Source organism: Micropterus dolomieu, linkage group LG14 (assembly GCF_021292245.1).
Source record: "Micropterus dolomieu isolate WLL.071019.BEF.003 ecotype Adirondacks linkage group LG14, ASM2129224v1, whole genome shotgun sequence".
Taxonomy (NCBI): domain Eukaryota; kingdom Metazoa; phylum Chordata; class Actinopteri; order Centrarchiformes; family Centrarchidae; genus Micropterus; species Micropterus dolomieu.
In genome coordinates, this window is record NC_060163.1 from 23,139,670 (window position 1) to 23,159,495 (window position 19,826).

A 19,826-nucleotide genomic window follows, 5' to 3' on the forward strand; every position below is an offset into this window, starting at 1 on the left:
ACACACCATGTGACCCGCTAAACGCCAATGGCAAAGGACCTACAGCACTCTGTCAGGTCTGCAGGCTCGTCCATCAAACGGCTCGCATTTACATGACAAATACTTCAATCAAACTCGCTCATCCATCTGATAAGAACACAAACATCAGGGCACATTTTCAGGCCACAGTGTTAGATGAGCTCAAAATGACAAATTAATGACAATAATTTCAAATAATGACAATATATGTGTGTAAGTGTAATGCATGGTATAATAATGATGATCTCCATACAATACAAAATAAGGCGCACATCATTGGCTTGAATATGTCAAAAGTTACATAGACTGCTAAATTATTAATTTTGCAAACCTAGGCAAACATAATATAAAATAATAAAGTCCAAGTATTAATCCTACATATTGATTGTTAACCTTTTTTGATTTATGGCCTATAAGCTGTGTAGCTGTGATATTTTCTGTTGTGCAGTAATTTAAGCTTCATTTTCAGTGTTCACGTTTTAGAAATCACTGGCGACAACTTGCTATAAATTTAGTATAAGTCCGGTCAAAAGGTGCATTGGCTTGTTACCAAAACATTTCTCCGGCCTTTCCACAACATGAATCCTGCAGACAGACTGACTGAAAAGCAACGCAGTGGATTCAGTGATCCATCATGCGCTCTTTTTAAAGATTGACAGCTTGTGTGGCCCACTTTACCCATAAAAGAACAAAGAAGCATTTAAGAACCATATAGCCTTTTTTTTTCATGACTTCATTTTTTTTTCATGCTTGAGAGTTAACGACACCACGACTATAATGTAATATCATCCAAAAACCTATCACGTCCACACTCATCCGTATAAGGACCCTGTAATTAAGTAAGAGTTAATGTGATGTAGACCTCAAGTGCTAATTAAGCTTTAACAAAAAAAAGAGGAAATTTTCCAACGTTTTGGCTGCATTACAGTCGTCATTTCGTTTTTATATACTGGCTCTAGGAGAAGTGTTTACTCTGGAGAGTCTGGTGGGGAAATCTCAACAAATTGCGTTTATTTGTGCAGCTGAAACAACAGCAGTGAACATTATAATTTAAACAACACAGGGCTGGATTACAGCCTTTCCTAATTTCTCTAAAAATGATTAGAAGAGGCCCGCCTGTAAACTTTAACACAACAATATAAAATGCACAAGATGAATAAATAAAAATAAATAAGACTTGAGACTAATATTTAGATTAATTTGTGAAAATAAATAAAAATAAATAGCATGCATCAAGACAGATCAGTGGAGTCTTCCTCTATAAATTAAAAGGAAAGTTTTTCTGGAGGCTAGAGGAACTGAGTGTCTACAGATGACTCAGTTTCGGGGCTTGCATGATTCTGTCCTGAGTGCAGCTCTGTGGGAAATATGACAAGTTAAGATCCACATTAGGGTCTGTTGTGTGTGAGGTGCTGTGCGTGTTGTACTGCGTATTAAATTGCGGGCCGTGCGTGAAGCCTGGAGCTGGATATTTGGAGTATTCTGCCGTGTACGCCGGCTGGTGTTGTTGGGACTTGAGCGGAGGGGAGGCCGGCTGGTAATCCCCGCCCAGATGGACATAACCCAGGCTCGACAGAGTGGGGCTGCCCGGTGCGGAGGGTGAGGAAAGAGGTGAGGAGGAGGTGGTAGTGGTGGTAGTGGTGGTGGTGGTGGTGGTGGTGGTGAGGCCCTGCAATCTCTCATCCTTCTTCTGCTTCATCCTCCGGTTCTGGAACCAAATCTTGATCTGCCTCTCCTGGAGGTTGAGCAGGTTGGCCATCTCCACCCGCCGCGGCCTGCACAGGTAGCGGCTGAAGTGGAACTCCTTCTCCAGCTCTACCAGTTGCGCACTCGTGTACGCGGTGCGCGTCCTCTTGGAGGCCGGTGTCGCGCTTGGGCACTTCTCGTTGACGGTGCAGTCTGTGGAGACAAACACACAGAAAAAAAAAACAAGATTGACCGGCTTGTAGTGGGAGGTGTCTCCATTTCTCCCTTCTTTTTATTATGGTTTCAGAAACATTCTCAATAGTTTTCTCTGCCTGCCTGATGCTGTTATTGTTAAGTTGTTGCCAAACCACACAGTGTTGTTTCACCCAAGAATAACAACATCAAAACCATTGGCTACATTAAAACAACTACAACCAGTGAAATATAATAGACAGGTAAAACAAAACAACAACAATCTCAGTCTTTACATTGTTTAGCCTACTGTCAGTTTTCTGTTTTATTAATTAAATATGTTCATGTTATTTTGTTCATATACTAAACTGTTAACAGCATGCATGCTCAGCCACCCTAACCTGTATAAATACATGTGTAATAAACACTTAATATTAAGACAATATAGGCATACAAATCAATAACAACTAGGTGAGAGAGAGAAAAAGGGAAATAAAACAACAAAGCCATCATAAGACCACAGGCACAAGGTTGTTTACAAGTGAGTTATGGGTGGTACACAAAGATTATATGCTGACAGTTTGGATATGGAGACTCGAAAATGGTGACCAGTAGTCTGTAGGATTAGCTGGCATACTGTGCTTTTGTTTTGTTTTTCCAAAAGTGGTGTGCACTGTTAAATTAATCCAATAAGTGACAGATATTCTGAATTGTTCCTTGAATCAAGATTTAAGGTTGCATGTTAATATCTGTACAAACTGTAAAGGCTTCTGAGACAACCTTAGTTTTGGGTTATATAAAACCCCTTGACTGAAAGGGATCAGGTCTTCTAAAGGTAAATGAAGGGAAGCATTACATCGATGGTTTCTATACTAAACACCTTATGAACTCGGATTTCTGAGTTAATTAGTCTTCTGTCCAAATGATTTCTGTTATTTTAATTGTTGTTTTTTCATTGGAATTATTTTTTTTAAAAGGGCTTTACAAATAAATGTTAGTGTTTGTTGCTTTAAATCACATCCTAAAAATGATGTGAGCCTTAAACACTGCGCCAATGTGTGTTTGTTCTTCTGACTGTAGCTTGATTAATAGCTTTTGAACCTGAAAAGGAGAACATATAAAGCTCATTTCATCAATGAACTGCAAGAGCTAGTTTATTAAAAGGCCTCTTCCTTATGTCATACAGACCTGCGATTCTTCTGCCTTGTTTCTGATCTGAGTGTCTGCACTCTTTCATCCAGGGGAAAATCTTTTTGCTCATAGGGAACTTGGGGTTTTGCTGTTTTGACCTCAGGGGAAACGTGCGCTCAAACGTCTCCACTTGTGAGGCTGCTTGATGAGTGTACGCAAACCCACTAACATCCTCCAAAGACTCGCTGAAGAAGTCATGGTGCTGGGTGTTTTGTGTCGCACTGGTTTTCTGCATTTCCATTAAATGTGCACCGGGGTCCCCTTTGACCTTCTGATGGAGCGCTGGCAGCCAAATGTCACATGGCAGGTTTCCAGAAAGCCCTGGGCTTCTGGCCTGAGAGGATCCAGAGAAAAAGACGTAGACAGAATCAGGGAGGAGACTACATGATCCATCTTATCAACTCAATAGTATGCTGACATGAATAGCAAGCCTCTCCTGGCCAGAGAGGCAATGGGAAATTAAGAGTTGGGTAGAAAAAAACATCTGAAAAACACAAATTTGAGGATAATCTTGTAGAATCTGGGCAGAAATTAAATTATTTCCCTATTGTTTACCTCTAAGAGTTAGTCTAGACCTCACAGGCCTAGAGCCAGGCTTATTTTTCATTGTGTTGTAAAACAGCTAAAACAAAGGATATATAATAATTTCAGGTATGAAACAAGGTTGTTTCTTAGGATTTTAAAAGGACAGGCAATAGCCTAAGATAACAAATGAAACAGTAATAATTGTGGTACCAAGAACAAATGGCAAACAATAATTAGTCTACACACACACACACACACACACACACACACACACACATCCAAACATAATTAAGGCCATAAAAAAGAAAATATATTTAATATAAATATAAGTAATTTTCAATTGTGTGTTTCTTCAAATTACACCAGGCCTGTGCGGCTTTATAAATAACAGCCTTTATTCAGTTAATGGATAGTTCAGTTTGTAACATTTTCAAGGAGAAAAATGTAATGTTATATCACAATCTACTAAAATACCCATCCATCAAACACAAAATAAAACAGAAGTCCACTGTGCGCCGCAGCGGGGTTTTTTTACAGTCTGCACCGAAAGAAAACGCGATAAAAAGAAAACCATCTTTCCATTCAATACATTTTAATCAAATTTAATTCCTCCGAAACAGAACAGAATTATTAAGCAGCAGTTTTAAGGACGAAGAGAGAAGCAGTGAGAGAGAATAAGTCTGGAGGCATGCGGCTTCATGAACTCTGGTTGAACCGCGGCTGGAGTCAGGCTCGTAAATCATAAAGACACATAACCCAGTCCGCGGCACAACACCCCGGCTGCCTTACCTTCACAACCTACATTCATCCCGAACTCAAACAATCCTCCCGGAAAACAAATACACAGGTTTCCTCTCACCTTTTTTTTAAACCTCCCAGATTAGAATAATCCCTGCAGAGAAAGCGGCTCTAGCAATAAGATGTGGCGGTGATAGTGGCTTTCCATGCCAGTGGGGTGAAGCAGAGTGGACAGTGTTTCTGCAGCTCAGACCGCCCTGCAGAGCATTTCTGCACACAATGTCAGCGTGTGTGGGTGTGTGTGGGGGGGGAAAAAAAGACACCGTTTCTGCTGATCATGCAAGCTCAGTTTCATATATGGTAATAGCCTCTGTGATAAAGATAAGACATTGCTTTTTTACGCTTTCCTTTATGGCGAATTGACTACCTCTACATCTTTATGGCAATTAGAGCAGCATGAAAATCCCCCCAAAAAAGCATTAAGGTGGCTTAAGAAAGGCCAGACAAAGCTGAAATATTTTGGCAGTCAACCTCATTTTAAGTGGATTTAGATAAGGAAAATGGTCTGTTAAGAAAAACGCCTTTCCGCCACCAAAATGAGCCAGAAAGCTGCTAGTTTTTAATTTTATTCTGACGCGTTCAAGTTGCATTTTCAGCCCTGACATCACACTTATATGAACAGACAAGCAGCTGCATCTCTGTTTAGTTTAAACAGTCCTGGGAACTTGTCCAGCGCTGTAATAATAAATTCAAACATCCCCTTTAGGACCGATGCCAGAGATGCCATAAATTACTCAGGGCAAAGAAAGCTATCAGTATAAGCCTGGGTGTGTTTACACACTCACATACAAAGAGCATTACCTCTTGTTTACGCAATGAGATTTTTCTGATTTAAATAAGTGATACAAATAATAAATAGGGGGAAGGCAGACAGCAGCAGGAGTTTATGCTGTAATGAGGCCTGGACAGGAGCTGGTCTGGTTTACATGGGTGACCATCAGACTGCTGCAGGGGGATCGATTGGCGGTGCTTTGATCTCTCATCTTCACGTTTTGCTCGATCGCTTTGATTGGCTCTGAAAGGTAATATTTAACTAAGTAGAGTTAATTAATGCAAATATGCACCTTTGATCTCTGAGCCATGCATGTTGCCCAAAGAAGATTTGAAAATTGAGGGAGCATGTCTAAGTGGTTTACCTTATCTCCAGATATAAAAGTTATAGATAAGCATCTAAATAAGAAAAGCTTATTTAGTTAAATTTTAAAGAATCTATTCAAAAGCTTTACATAAAATACCAAAGCCATTTTGCATCTGCACTCAGTTGCCACTTCATTAGTTACACATACACATGCCTTGGCTGAAGCTAATGCAGTACAATGTAGCAACCCTGCAAGCATGCTGCAACATTGAGCTTGAAGATTCACTATTAACCTATAGGGAAATAGCAGTTTGACAAAAATTTAGCATAAGGTCTTATTGGAAACTGTCAGGAGCTTGCAGCCACGTCCCTTTGGTTTTATTAGCTTATTGTCTCCACTGTTATCATGGAGAAAATAACAATGACAACTGAGCTAACTCGCTGATGAAGGCACTGAAATGTGGCTTAAAGCTCTGGAAATCTGGCACAACTTTATGGAGGCGGTAGTTTTGTGTAGCCGCCATAAATCTCTCTCATAGCCCACATGTTGCTGTAAAAAGTGCCATATAAACACAAAGAAAATCAGCAATAAGTGGGCTGTCATCAAAAAGACCAAGTCTAAGATATATGAGCCAGCAAGGTGAAAGAGGAGGAGGAGACTTGAGGGGCAAAATGCAGATGGACTGACATGATACGACAGTGTACTGAATGAAGACATACAGTATAAATATAAATTAATGTTTGATCCCTGTGGCCTGTAGTGGGTGACACACAGTTATCATTCAGATGTGACATCCCTGAGCTGCACTTTACATCCCATCTTCATCACCACGGCGAGCTCCACACTCTTCATGCTGCCTGTCTGATTTGTGATGGACACACACACACACACACACCTCTTTCTCACCCCCACACACCCACCAACACCAGCACCACCACCTCCATTCAGTCTGCAGGCCTGCTGACAAATGCAGCGCACTGCAACCTCTCTTGTCAATTAGCTGCAGGAACCACGTGTCCGCAAGGAGGAGATTTATGGCTCAGAATTAATTCAAAGGCAGCAGCAGCAACTTCATTTCCCACAGACAACATAAGCAACAAAGCAAATAAATAAACTAACAAATACATAAATAAATATAATTAAAATACAGTGAGAATAAAAAAAAGAGCATCTGAATCAAGATGAAAGTTCACATCACATAAAACATTTAAACAGGAGCTTTAAACCAGCAGATTAGGCCTGTAACACTAATGACTTTATTTAACATTTACAAGCAGCGTAAAAACACTTAATAATTGTATTTATAACAGCAGATATGTGTTTATTGACAACTATAAGTGGTAAGTGTAAGCTGGTGTATAAACAGTAATAATATACATTAGCATCAGAAGATATAATTGCTGACACTTAAAAGTATCCTTACTTTTGCTTACAAACACAATATAGTGTTATAAGCTGTTTTTATGCTTATAAAAGCTACATTATTCCCTCAAGTCAAATGTAAAACCACACTGACTTCACTTCTGCACTTCTGTTATCAACACAGTAAAAATCCATGTTTGGTAAACTCACCTTTTCCTTTTGGATCTCATCTTTTCATCAGCACAGATTCTCAGTCCAGTCCGTCGGTCGTCTGTTGGAGCTGTTTGTTGAGGAGGTCTAGCTCGCATTTCCCTGCAAACTAAAACTCCTCCTCGACTACAGGCAGTGCAGTGAAAGGAAGATAAATGATGTGCCGAACAATGCCCCACATTGAGGGCCTGTCCTGCAACTTTCACAGATGTCATATTCTCCAACAATGTGCAGCTAAAAGAAGAGAAAATGGAAAAAACACTGAAAGATATTTACTCTGCAGGCCTGCAGCTCTGTGTGTGAGCACTCACCCACAGAACCCCTGTCATACACAAAAAAACATTTTCAACACATATTACCAGGCAGAGAAAACATCAAATACGCAGCAGGGTCCTTATTATGTGCCTTAAAATTGTGTTATGAATTATTAAGTTACCAAAGCTTTGTTGCACAGATGAACATACAGAAAGCAATTAGTATTTTCTTGTTTTTTAAAATTTCTTCCCTTCGAGGTGAAGCGTCATCGCCTATATACTCCCCAAGATGCGAACTTGTGGCTGCTGCAAAATCTACACAAATTCGGATCTACAGGGTATATATAGATGACAGGTCGTCTGCCTCTGCAAACATGCAGACAGAAGCTGCAGCCTCCTTAATTATTTACAATGTCCAAATATTAAAAAACAATGCTCTCAGATTTAGGAAAGCAGAGTTTTCACTTTTTAGATGTGATCTTGTCTTTAAAAGTTACCTCTTTCTGCCCAAAGTGTTTATAATTTACTATTAACAGCTTTATTAATGGTTAGTAAATCATTTAGTTTCATTATAAGCATAGATCAGAACAAATTCTGGGTTGGCAGGTTGTGAAAAAGCCAACATGCTGGTGTTTATCCCTTTCTATTTGGTAATAATGCAGTTATAAATGTTCGTAATCCATTTAAAATGCCTCATTTTCTAATAAACCATGAAGTCTGCAGGTTTAAATGTCAATAAGTCCTTATTAAAATACGTCAAGTGTGCAATTGTAGATGTTAATAAGTCATTATTAAAGGGTTTTAATACATTATGTCTGAAGTTATAAGTCAATAAGTCATTAATTAAGGGGTTTAATCTAGTGAGCAGTTATAAATGATAATAAGTTATTAATAAAGGGGAATAATCACTAAGTCTGCAGTTATAAATGTGAATAAGTCATAAATGTTAATAAGCCTTTAATAAAGGCTCTGAAGTGATAAGTGTTAATAATAAATGGATTTTATGTTTTTCTAATAATAACTCCTCAGATCAGTCATTCAAAAGTAGTTTCTACAACCTGCTAACCCAGAAGTTGTTATTAACATTATCTATAAAGCATTAGTTGATGATTTATTAAGCAATAATAAAGTCATTTGTTGAAAGTACAGTACCAAAAATATACCTACATTGGTTAAGACAGATATTTTACTGCTATTTTACTTGATATCATGATGAGTTTGATAAAAGAAAATGAACATAAACAATTTAAGGAACAATGTGACAATTTGTGTCACTGTCAAAGGCTGCAGATACGTTGTACAACACAGAAAGTACGTGTATCTGGTCTTTTAGTTTCATCATATTTCAGGCTCCCAGTGGTGGAAGAAGTTCTCAGGTCCTGTTCTTAAGTAAAAGTACCAATAACACAATGTCAAAATACCTCATTACAAGTTGAAGTAAAGAAGTGTAAGCAACAAAATACTAAAAGTAAAAGTACTCATTCTGCAGAAAACAGCCCCTGTGAGTGATGTATTATTATAAATGACGTATGAGATTGTTAATACTGATGCATTAGTATGTACAGTAATATACTTACACATTGATACACATAGTATTTTGTACAGTTTGGGTGTTTAGTGCAGTGTTTCCCAACCTAGGGGTCGGTTCCCTCCAAAGGGTCACCATATAAATCTAAGGGGTTGTTTTCTCTAATCTTCACTTTGCATTTTTTGTAAAATATTGGTCATTTAAATGAACCAATTTAAGAGATTGGAAGGAAAAAATCTCTTTGGTGGAATAACTCACAGACATCTTTGCAACGGGTCATAGGCCAAAAAGATTGGGAGCCTTAATTTTTAACGGTGTCTTAGCTGAAAAGGTCTATCTTCATAAGTAAAATCTTAATTACTAAGATTATTTGATATATTATAGCTGTCAGATAAATGAAGTGGAGTCAAAAGTACAATATTTGCCTCTGAAATGTAGTGGAGTTTAAAGTGGCATAAAATGAAAATACTCAAGTAAAGTACAAGTAGCTAAAAATTGTACTTAAGTGCAGTACTTGAGCAAATATACTCAGCTGCTTTCCGCAGTAATAAAGTAAAAATTAATAGAAGCTCAGGCTACAATCAGGCCCCATGTTTAAAAGCACAACCTCCAAAGAGAGTTTCACTCTCAGTTCAAAGTCTCTGGGATTAAAGGTTTATTCTTTCCACTCAGCCTGGACAAACCTAAAGAGGTAACTAATAAACACGCGAGGAGGGATACTGGTGTTTCTATGTTCTGCTCTGTAACCTACATGCCCCTGATGAGAAGGGCCTGATCAGGGGAAAAGTAAAACCCATCCATCATCAGCGGGGTCGGTCTGAGGCGCCCTCTGCTGGCAGGACGCTGCAACACATCACCTCAACACAGACAAACACAGCGTGCCAGATGTTGAGCATCCATGGCACCAAAAACTGGTCTAAAAATCCGTCCAAGGTGACATCTGTTTCACGTATGTCATCCTTTTGGTTAATTGTTAAATGTGTTTAATTATATGTGAGAAGTGGCGGATTAAATTAAAATCATCATTGTTATGAAGTTTGGCTTATTTTACTTGTTTAATTGTGAAATAAAGACAGTTTTCTTATTTACGTTTGCTTTAAAAACCTATTTTGGCAATTGATTACCTAATTAATTGCGATGAATTGAAGCTGTGTTAGGAAATAGTGTTTAAATATATTTTATTCTACAAAATACGACCCATACGCGGTTAAAAATACTGTTTATGGTACTTAAAACCATATTATTTACTATATAACTTGCAGCACTTTCTAAACACATGTTAAAACCATCAAACGAATCTTAATGCAAAGCAGAGTAGACAAAAATAAACTTAATGATGTTAAATTTAGGCAGCATGTCTGCAGTGATTGTTTTTTTTAAATCAAAACCACACCACCTAGAATTTAAACTGCATTAGAAATAAAAATATTTAATTATCTAGGGTGCAAAACACCAGATTTGTTTGCAGATTTGAGTCTCGATCATGACAGTGCAAAGTCTGGCAGCAGTGCGCTTCCTCCTGACGCATCTGCGGCTGCAGTCTACATCGTCTACTGACCCAGAGATGATCCCCGCCGCGATGAATTATGCATGAGATCCGGGTACAGATTACCCCTATCAATATGCAATACTCATTACGCTGGTTAAATTGCCACTTAATAGTTATGAATATGTGGAAAATGTCTGGGACCCATATAGCCCACCACTGATTTTAACTTTTTTTTTTTTTTTTTTTTACCTGAAATGAGTTTGGAAAGACTTTGAAAATATCGCCTAAGTCTCATACATCCTAGTTTCCTGAATATAATATCATCGTGCTTTTATTAGTGCCCGACAGACAATGCCCACAGCCCACATATAGCCAGAAATGTCTTTATGTGAAGTCAGTGAAGCCTGTGTCCAGCTCGAGGTTGTCCGAGACTTCACCTTTGGCCGCTCGGTGACTTGACGGATCGGAATAAATCACTTCGGGAACTCGCTCAAGTTCGTTTCATGTCAGCATAAAGCCTCGAATTAGTTTTAAAGTCGAATAATGAGATTATTCCCCCCCCCCCCCCCCCCCCCCCGCTAAACATCCTGTGTTTGTAAATAAAGCACTTTGTGTTTGTTTCTCTTAATAAGAGAAACTCTCATGAATATTTACCATTGCAGAAGAAACAGAAGCCTATAGAAAGACATTTTCCAAACAGTAAAAGTTTGGACATTTTAATTTTGACAAAACATTAAAAGTGCCAAACAATAAGTCTTCCTCTGCGGGTACAAATGTGGAAGAAATCTCAAACTGTAAGAGTGTAAAGAGCATTTTGTTTAAACTAAAATGTGCAAGAGCCCTGAATAAAAATCTCAACATTTAATCTGACATTTGAAAATTGAATTTAAGCAGCCACAATATATTTTTTATGGAACCAGTTTTTCCAAGTTTTCCAGCATCTTAAACTCACTAAATATGACTGGATACCGCTTCCTTCCCCAGTCCAGCCTTTCCAGTCCCATCCATGCAGTTAAGCCGTCACTTTCATTCAAGGTTGTGAATTATATAGTACATTGTCTACTCCCCAAAACCATAAAACCAACTTTATGGACCTCACGTGACTTTTCACAGTCTGTAAGTAATATAGGCCTATACAATCTTTGGCAAGGAGGGATTTTTACCAACTTCAGCCTTGCCTTTATACCTGTAAGCCAAAGCCACTCTTTTTTGTTTTGGGGATTTTATCACCAAAATATTTCCCACTTGGCAAACACGCATCTCGCTGCAGAGAGGTCAGAGGAGGTAAGTTTTAAAAAAACAAGTTAGATATTTCTGTTTTCTCTGTCACTTGTGTCTCCGCTAAATGGAGCCCCCCAAAAAATGGAGTCTAAAATGTTGTTGTTCATGTGACAGTTTTATCATTCTTACAGGTTAATCATTAGCGAGTTTACTTTGGGTCAAACCAGAAATTGTCACGCTTTGCTGTGAAAAAAAACCTAAATATGACTTGACTTTTAATTGTGTTTATTCTAATTGATAATACAGTCGAGACACGTTCAAAGCAATTTAGAGAAACTTTATTTCCAAGCGCTATGAGTTCACTTACAAATACAAAAAGCTTATTGGCGAAAAAAGCTTACATCACTGCCTATCCACAGAATAACCCTTTGCACTAAAAATTTATCACATTGACAGGTTGAATACATTTGCATTGCTCATAATTAGTTCTAAACAATAATAATTATAAATGCACAAAATATCCTAGAGCTACACAGTGGCTTGTTTATGAAACTTTACGGATCTGGCAATAAGGTAACCATCAAAAATAGCAGTAAAACGGACACTAAAGCGCTTTGAATGGCCCCGGAATACATTAGGTTTACATTCAATGAAGAGCAGCATATGGTTTGGAAACTTTTTTGTGTGTGTGTGTGTGTAACTGTACAATGAATTTACTCCTGTTAGACCGTCACAATAAAGAGCTCAAGTTGAAACACCGTCAAGAGAGAGCAAGAAGCATGGACAATTAATACCCCCAAATAATATTTACATCTTGTTTTTTTCCCAAATAGGACATCTAAGCTATCATAGGACAACAACAGTAAACTAAAAATTGCATTTTTAAGACCACAGAATACTTCTTTTTCTATCACAATAGCATGCTGAAAGGTGCTGCGCTTTCAATAGCTTTACAGTACTCATTGATTTCTTCCTTTTTTCTGTCTTTTTTATTATCATTATTATTATTATTTTTACTCTCCCCAAAAGTTATTCAGTTGTGGAAGGCGCTGCCTCCTGTTACAAGACTCATACTTTTCAGTTTATTGTCCTTCTTCCACTTCATCCTGCGGTTCTGAAACCAGATTTTGATCTGTCTTTCCGAAAGACACAGGGCGTGGGCTATCTCTATCCTCCGCCGTCTGGTTAGGTACCTATTGAAGTGAAACTCTTTCTCCAGCTCTAGCGTCTGGTAGCGGGTGTACGCAGTTCGGGCCCTTTTCCCATCAGGTCCAGTCATATCTACAATTTTACAGAAAATCCACAAAATTAGCAACTGCACTGAACAACAACAACAACAGAGGTGAGGTTTGGCTGCTAAGAGTTTTTATTTGGCTTCACCATGAGGATGTGGGGTCACAACATGAAATGAGCTGATGGAGGGAGGGAAGCATGCAACCAACACGACACATAACAGCACTCCACGGTTCATTATTGCCTTCCTTATCTCACGCTCTCGCCGACAGCCAGCCTGCACACATTTAGCGCACATTTAAATGCCCAAATCCACATTTCACAACTCGTCCTTCTCTCCGGCTCCAGCGGCAGTTAACCTCAACCCCACCGAAAGCAAACAATCCCATAAAGACTTTACAAATACTGCCTTTCCTAAATCATCCACACCAACCTGCTCACTCATGCAACACTTGACAGATTTATGACACACCGTCAGCGTGACATCCTTCAAAAGTAAATATTATTAGATGTGTAAATATACCATGGCTTATGTGCAGTTTCCGCATCCAGGGGAATATTTGAGGCGATTGGCAATCATTAGATGTGGGAGTGGAGGAGGTGGCGCTGGGGTCCTGGTGCTGCTGCTGCGCCCGAGGTGCCGTGCTGGAGCCGCCGCTGCTGTGTGCGCCTTCCTCGGTCTCGGAGGCGACGGTGGCGTCCTCTATCTCCGTGAAATGAGCGCTGTTGTTTTTGTTAAGATTGTTGCCGCTCGAGGTCGTGCTCCGGTCAGAGGGAGGAGAGGGGCTTTTTAGTTCCAGCTGCTCCCGGCTGGCCGTGGCGCACGACGGCGGCACCGGATCTGGAGATGAGAGCGAGCAGTTGGGTGTCTGTCTGTACCGGGCGTCCGGCGCGAATCCCCGGGCATCCTCCCTCACGGCCCCGAAGTGGCTGCCGGTGTTGGTGCGGTTCACGGTTAGGTCCATGCCATTGTAGTTGTAGCCGAAAGACCCGGAGTGCATGGTGCCAGGGTCTCTGAAGGAACCGTTCACAGCGCCGTTAGTCCCATAATTTAGTAACTGATAGTCGGAGCCATTTGGATAGCGCCCTGAGAACGAGTTTACAAAGTAAGAGCTCATTTGCTTGGATTTTTAAAGCCTCGATTTGTAGATCTTTGTCGCTATAATCCTGTGTGCTTGCACGATTTATGGATGCAATCATGAATTATAAGCAATGAAGCCCTACTGTACTTTGCCAGGTATGCGGCCAAATATGGGAGAGCGTTCGGGAATCACGTGCCTTTGTTGACCAGTCGTAAATCCTCACTGATGACTTCAAGAGGTAATTCATGCTCCATGGTTACAAATGATGACGAAATAATGGTCGTTAGGCTCCAGTCAATGGTGCCTCCCCGCTGCGCCCCGAGAGCCGTGCAGGCAGAGAGCGCCATCTTCTGGACAGAGGTGATAACGCCCCGCCGGGACGCGCTGTCAGGCCCCGGAGTCATCCATCATTTATGTAACACGCTGATAATATAGGCCACAAAAGGCTCAGGTAACACATAACGGAGACTTATCAGCCAGATATTTGGCAGTTTAACGTGCAGAGTGTCACTATGGAAATAATTTTAATCTTTAGACTTGTTATATATGAATTTAAAGGCTTATTGTGACTCCAGAAGCAGTGCAGCACCCCATAATAATAATAATAATAATAATAATAATAATAATAATAACATTAGTAGCTTAATACTATTAATAATAAGGGTGATAACAATAATACTTATCTTATAATAATAATTTATACATTTATATAATTTCTTGAGGATAAAGGACGCCACAAAATGTCCAATATACATCAAAAAGCCTTTATTTTTCTATGTACAATTTCCTAAACAAAATATTGCACACAATATCAAGATGTGCATTGAACACATGGTGAGCAACAATAAATAACATGTAACATTTCTGTACAAATGTAACTGTTGATGGCACAGCTGTAAACAACAAGCCTAGACTATTATAGAACAACCACACCACAAGATGTATACAGTACAAGGACAAAGCCTGTTTTAATGTCATAAGGAGGGGGGGGGGGGGGATAATCAGAATAAAACTCAGTAGGCCTACGATGATGAGGTAACAACATTGTCAAAAACTAAACACTAAAAATTATTTACATTTTGGCGGATTTTGCATAGTCCCCTAAATAAACACACTAGCACAAGGACAAACAGAGGAGGACCTGATTTTAACCTAATGCAGACATTATTACCGTGCAGATGCTGAAATAAAATCACTCTACACGTTCCTAACATGTGATTTGCAGCACTTTATCTACAAAGAAATAATACATCATTTTATTTTGGAAGTGTGCACACAAGCGCACACATGCCTTTCTTTCAGTGTCCTTTTAGCTCTTTTTCTCCGCCTGTTCCTCCTCCTCCTCGGGTGTCTTTGACGGATTGAGGAGTTTGTTCTCCTTTTTCCACTTCATCCTGCGGTTCTGAAACCAGATTTTGATCTGTCTCTCCGTCAGACACAGAGCGTGGGAGATCTCTATCCGGCGCCTCCTGGTCAGGTAGCGGTTAAAGTGGAACTCCTTCTCCAGCTCCAGAGTCTGGTAGCGGGTGTAGGTCTGTCGGCCCCTGCGGCCACTGTTCCCAAATGGACCTGGACCCAAAAAAAGAGAGAGAATTCATCAATTAATAATTAAATATTCGCCTTAAGTGAATTTCGAAAGTGTAGGAGACCAGTCTACCTGAAAGTGCACTCGAAATCTGTAGTCGTGTGTCTGAAAAATACAATAAAGTGGTATTTCAGATCCTTGGGGTTTTTCAACTCCAAATCACAGTCTTGTAACATTCAAATGCAATCTTTTGTTGTTTATAAAGTAGTACATTATGATACAGCAATTAACTGTACTTTATTGTCCGTGTTTTTTTTATTTTCTCCTATAATGTTCCTATAGGAGCCTCTTCCTATAGGTCCGCAAATGTCTCACAGTGGCTCTCTATATTCATTTAAAAAGAATATATTCTATAAAATCACTATATTTCCAGTAAGATTCTTTTTTTATGACCATGCCATCCCTTATCTATAGTTTATAATGATATTAACAGTATTTTATTTTTTAATCTCCTTAATTATGTCATTAATGTAAGCTACAATGGGTTGTAGCCTATAATGTGTAAAGTGCGTGGTGCGTAAAAGTGACCTCATGGTGTATTTTCTCTCTTATGACATCAGTATATTGTTCTCTAACACTACAGTACGGATGTACATTCAGTGCAGGCTGCGCAATAATGAACAAACATGTAGCTATAACGTCTTGAGTGTTTATATTTTGGACATTTAATCGCTTCTGAAAGTGTTTCTGCGATATTTAGTGTCGCTTTAAAACGGAAAAAAGGCCCATTCTGAAGATGCCATGTGACACTAAGAGCTTTAAGTTGGAGCTCGGGTGATGTAGGCCATGTCTGTATGTGCGTGCGTGCGTGTGTGCGCGTGCTATAGTGTATGTATGTGATGATGATGAGCCAAAGCCCTGAAGGCGCATGAAGATCCGTGCGCAATAATCTCAAACTCTGCTTTCGGCTCTGTCTGATTATTTGATGTTTCTGTTTTCAAACGTTACTTTGATTAAATATTAATGTGAGTATCGAGCTTCACGCAGCTGACAGGTAACTGTGCGATGCTCGGGATGCTGCCTTCATCACGCAGAGCAGGACCCTTTTACCTCCGGGCAGCGTGACAACAACAGTTAGAGTTAAACGTGCATCTTTGTACTCACCGGCGGAGCAGGCGTTCATCCTCTGCATCCACGGGTAGATCAGAGTGGAGGACTTGTCGTCAATGCTGCTGCTCATGCTGACAGTCTGCTCCGGGCACTCGGCTTTGCGCTGCTGATGCTCCTGAGTGACAAACAGCGGCTGGTCCTCGCGGCTAGAGAAAGCGCACGAGCCCTCCGCGTCCTTGTAGAAAGTCCCGACCGGGTTGTAGTCGCAGGGCGCTCCGCCGCCAGCCCGGCCGTAGATGGCCGCGGCAGCTGCGCCCGTCTGCTGGTAGTAGGACGCTGGGTAAACCTTGTCCTGCATGTTAGCTGCTCCATATGTGGCCGCGTTGGAGTAGTGTCTTAACGGATCGGTGTATCCCGAGGAATATAACGGTATCTGACCCAGGAGAGAGTCCTGTCCTCCCGGTAGAGACACGGGAAAAGTTGAGTTAACAAAATAGGAACTCATTGGGTGGACAACGGGGTGTATATACTCCGGAGGAATATGATTTGTTGTCTTTTATAGTCCAAGTGGTTTTGCCATTACTTTATCCGAGATTTGGTTTTTGCTGAAAGGGGGGGTTGTGAGGTGCCACTGAGTACAGAGGGGAAGTGTACCATCTGATCAACTGCTGGCCAATCACCGCCGTCTGCGCTTGCACTATTGGACCCATGGGGGGCTCTTGTTGCGCGCAGGGGTCCCCGGTGAATCGAATTGAAGCGTTCGAGCCTGTCGGTCTTTACGCACGCTCACGCACACACTCACAGAGGTGCTGCGACTCAGAGAAATACATGTACACTAAACAAAACAACATACTACATATCAAACAACTGTGTGTGTAATAACTTTTCGTTTTATGCAAATACAGTCCAGTAAAACAGCCGGACTTCTCCTCTCCGCCATAAACAACCACGCGTGCACAACCCCCCCTCCTCGCACACACACACACGCACATACACACACACACACGGCAAATGAAAACATTTTGTGCATTATTTTCATTTACGCACAAATCACTGGCGAACACCCCCCACCTCCACCTCGAGCCCCTAACCTTCACTTGCTTCTAATGTAACTAATAAACACACGAATAAAATACTATATTCTCAAAGCAGCTGCCAGAAATCATAAACATACATCAATTCATCCAAATCGATGCAGAAAAAAAATGCGTAATGTTGATGTTTTACTCTTTAAAAGGTGTGAGCTCGTCCTGATTTCTGTGGCTGAAGTCCACGAGGACGTGCAGAGAGCAGGACGGAGGATACGCTCTTCCACATAGACCATCATCATCATCATCTTCACCCACAGTGATCAAGTGGAAACTAATTTTAAAAAACTTTGTGAGTATAAATGTATAAAAAGTCTGAGTATTTTCCTGGATCATGATTTAGGAACATATCAATAACTGTTCACTTCAGTTAGTCCTTAATTTATAGTATTAAAAAAACACTGTTAGAGTTGTTTTTAGAAAATAATAAATAATAAAAAAAACCCTCCAACTTAAATAAATTAAGTGCATTTATTTATATTTATGATGTTTATAATTCCATAACGACAATTTCTACTTTTTAAATCAGCTTCCACCTTTGGAAAAGTTACCCTATTAAATAAAAAGTAAACAGATAACGAAATAAGGCACTTTATTGTTCAAACAATGAGGATCTTAAATTTATTGCAGTGTTATTTAATTAATTAGGCAGAGAAATAAACACAGGATTGGATTTAGCTCATACAAAAATAAATAATCCTGTTTTTCGTCTTTGTTTTCTTTAAGATCCAGTGGCTCCGGATATAAATCATTTTATTTGAGTTAATATCGGTTTGGAAAAACATTGAAAGTTTGATAATTGGCTCCAGTAAGTAAACGGTGCCTCCTCTCAACCAGGCCGCAGCCCTGCAGCCTGACAGCTGCTGTACATCTGGAAAGTGCAAACAAACAGAGCCAGTGACGAAATTCTGTCCTGACAGAGCGACAATAACACGTTTCCACATGATCACATGATGCTCTCAGAAAACTGCAGCATCAAACAAGACACAGAAAAGCGCTGCAGAGGCGCAAGAAATCCAACTAAATGTCCAACGCTGTGATTTTTGACTCTGTAGTTTCTGCTAAATCACACAAAAGGCCGCATAGAAAATATTTGTCCAAAATTGTAAAAGATTTGGGGGGAAAATGGAGGCGAAACAGCTGGACGAGGAGACTGCGCCGCGCAAACACAACCTAAAGGAATTTTCACAGGTTTTTAAAGAATAAAACCAAAAACTATATAATGAAATAGAATAAAATCTGTCAAACGAGTAAAAGGTGGATAGATTTATCAGATTTTTTAAGCAAAATATGCCTCAGGGGAAGCATAGGCCCTGTCTGACCACCATCATCGTCATCATCATCATCTGCAGCCGAAACAACTCCTCATTGTAAAACATGGTTAGTCTCTAAAGGCCTCAAACCTGGGACATTAGTAGGATTATTTTCTCAAATTTTAGCACAAATATTCTGGTCTGTCGGCGCTTTTGAAGGCGCTGCAGCATCTCACGGGTTAAACACAGAGATCAGCAACTGGTTGTGAATAGCTCACACAGCGCAGGACCCCCCAAAAAAGATGCTTTGGACTGGATAATTGCCTTTTCTTAAAGACTGATCTTCCCATTTTCTGTAATATAAACATCAGGCCTACAATGACAGTTCAGCCACAACAGTGCTGCAGCAGCGCACTTGTGCCGAGTTAATCGCCGGCATATTAGAAACATGGTGCCCTTACCTTTGTTGATAATCCATCATTTCCTGTGTGGGTACCACTCCGCAGATGATCCGCTCGCTTCCTCTCAGTCTTCTCCCCAAATTTCCCCACTTTGTTCAAGTGATTTCATGAAAGTAATCCCACCTTCCGTGAGTGTCATGATTCCTCATTTTCAAGAACATGTAGCTACAACACATTAATATGGCGCACACAGAGAGGCGTCGCGCGGAGGCTCCATCGCCCACTTTTGGAAAATTACGCACGTACGGCGGCCAGTTTCTCACAACAACAACAATGTATATGCAATACGCGTACGCAAATAGCCAAGAAAAGGTTGTGTTACTAGGGTTAAGTGAATGAGCGGTGGAAAACAGCAGCTGCAATATAACCTCATGGGAAATAAGTTCCCATTCCTGCAGTCCACATGACCGCCAGCAACCAATCCCCGAGCCTGGCGAGTCGTAAACTTCCATGGCAAAGTTGTAAATTTTAATAAACAGCAGCCGTTTTTGTGCTTTAGACGTGCTTTCTCATCGCCATCT

The 19,826-nt window shown here is 40.2% G+C and overlaps 3 protein-coding genes across 5 annotated transcripts; all 3 read right to left on the bottom strand.

Annotated features, from left to right (window-relative positions):
- Positions 1–102: 102 nt before the first annotated feature.
- Positions 103–19,649, bottom strand: LOC123983013 (homeobox protein Hox-B3-like). Of its 2 annotated transcripts, XM_046069086.1 has the most exons (4): positions 19,306–19,649; positions 7,062–7,295; positions 3,085–3,421; positions 103–1,917 (listed from the first exon to the last, which is right to left on the bottom strand). In XM_046069086.1, the coding sequence occupies exons 3-4, from the start codon at positions 3,326–3,328 to the stop codon at positions 1,325–1,327; spliced, it is 837 nt and encodes a 278-aa protein (XP_045925042.1). In that variant the 5' UTR covers positions 3,329–3,421; positions 7,062–7,295; positions 19,306–19,649; the 3' UTR covers positions 103–1,324. The 2 variants fall into 2 exon arrangements, with proteins under 2 accessions (XP_045925042.1, XP_045925041.1); XM_046069085.1 differs by lacking the exon at positions 19,306–19,649 and having other exon boundaries at positions 7,062–7,578.
- hoxb5b (homeobox B5b) lies at positions 11,876–14,097 on the bottom strand. Its single transcript, XM_046069084.1, has 2 exons — positions 13,310–14,097; positions 11,876–12,834 (listed from the first exon to the last, which is right to left on the bottom strand). Exons 1-2 carry the CDS (start codon positions 13,902–13,904, stop codon positions 12,587–12,589), a joined length of 843 nt encoding a protein of 280 aa, XP_045925040.1. The 5' UTR covers positions 13,905–14,097; the 3' UTR covers positions 11,876–12,586.
- On the bottom strand, positions 14,614–17,898 carry hoxb6b (homeobox B6b). 2 transcript variants are annotated; one of them, XM_046069087.1, is made up of 3 exons: positions 16,558–17,898; positions 15,526–15,558; positions 14,614–15,437 (listed from the first exon to the last, which is right to left on the bottom strand). In XM_046069087.1, exons 1-3 carry the CDS (start codon positions 17,006–17,008, stop codon positions 15,178–15,180), a joined length of 744 nt encoding a protein of 247 aa, XP_045925043.1. In that variant the 5' UTR covers positions 17,009–17,898; the 3' UTR covers positions 14,614–15,177. The 2 variants fall into 2 exon arrangements, with proteins under 2 accessions (XP_045925043.1, XP_045925044.1); XM_046069088.1 differs by lacking the exon at positions 15,526–15,558.
- Positions 19,650–19,826: the final 177 nt, after the last annotated feature.

What these genes read in the sequence shown, in the direction of transcription:
- hoxb6b (XM_046069087.1), bottom strand. Translation starts at nt 17,008, where the DNA reads ATGAGTTCCTATTTTGTTAACTCAACTTTTCCCGTGTCTCTACCGGGA. An exon ending in GATGAACGCCTGCTCCGCCG is followed by an intron (nt 15,559 to 16,557) that starts GTGAGTACAAAG and finishes TGTATTTTTCAG; the next exon opens with ACACACGACTACAGATTTCG. An exon ending in GATTTCGAGTGCACTTTCAG is followed by an intron (nt 15,438 to 15,525) that starts GTAGACTGGTCT and finishes TTTTGGGTCCAG; the next exon opens with GTCCATTTGGGAACAGTGGC.
- hoxb5b (XM_046069084.1), bottom strand. Translation starts at nt 13,904, where the DNA reads ATGAGCTCTTACTTTGTAAACTCGTTCTCAGGGCGCTATCCAAATGGC. An exon ending in GAAACTGCACATAAGCCATG is followed by an intron (nt 12,835 to 13,309) that starts GTATATTTACAC and finishes GTAAAATTGTAG; the next exon opens with ATATGACTGGACCTGATGGG.
- LOC123983013 (XM_046069086.1), bottom strand. Translation starts at nt 3,328, where the DNA reads ATGGAAATGCAGAAAACCAGTGCGACACAAAACACCCAGCACCATGAC. An exon ending in ACAAGGCAGAAGAATCGCAG is followed by an intron (nt 1,918 to 3,084) that starts GTCTGTATGACA and finishes TTGTCTCCACAG; the next exon opens with ACTGCACCGTCAACGAGAAG.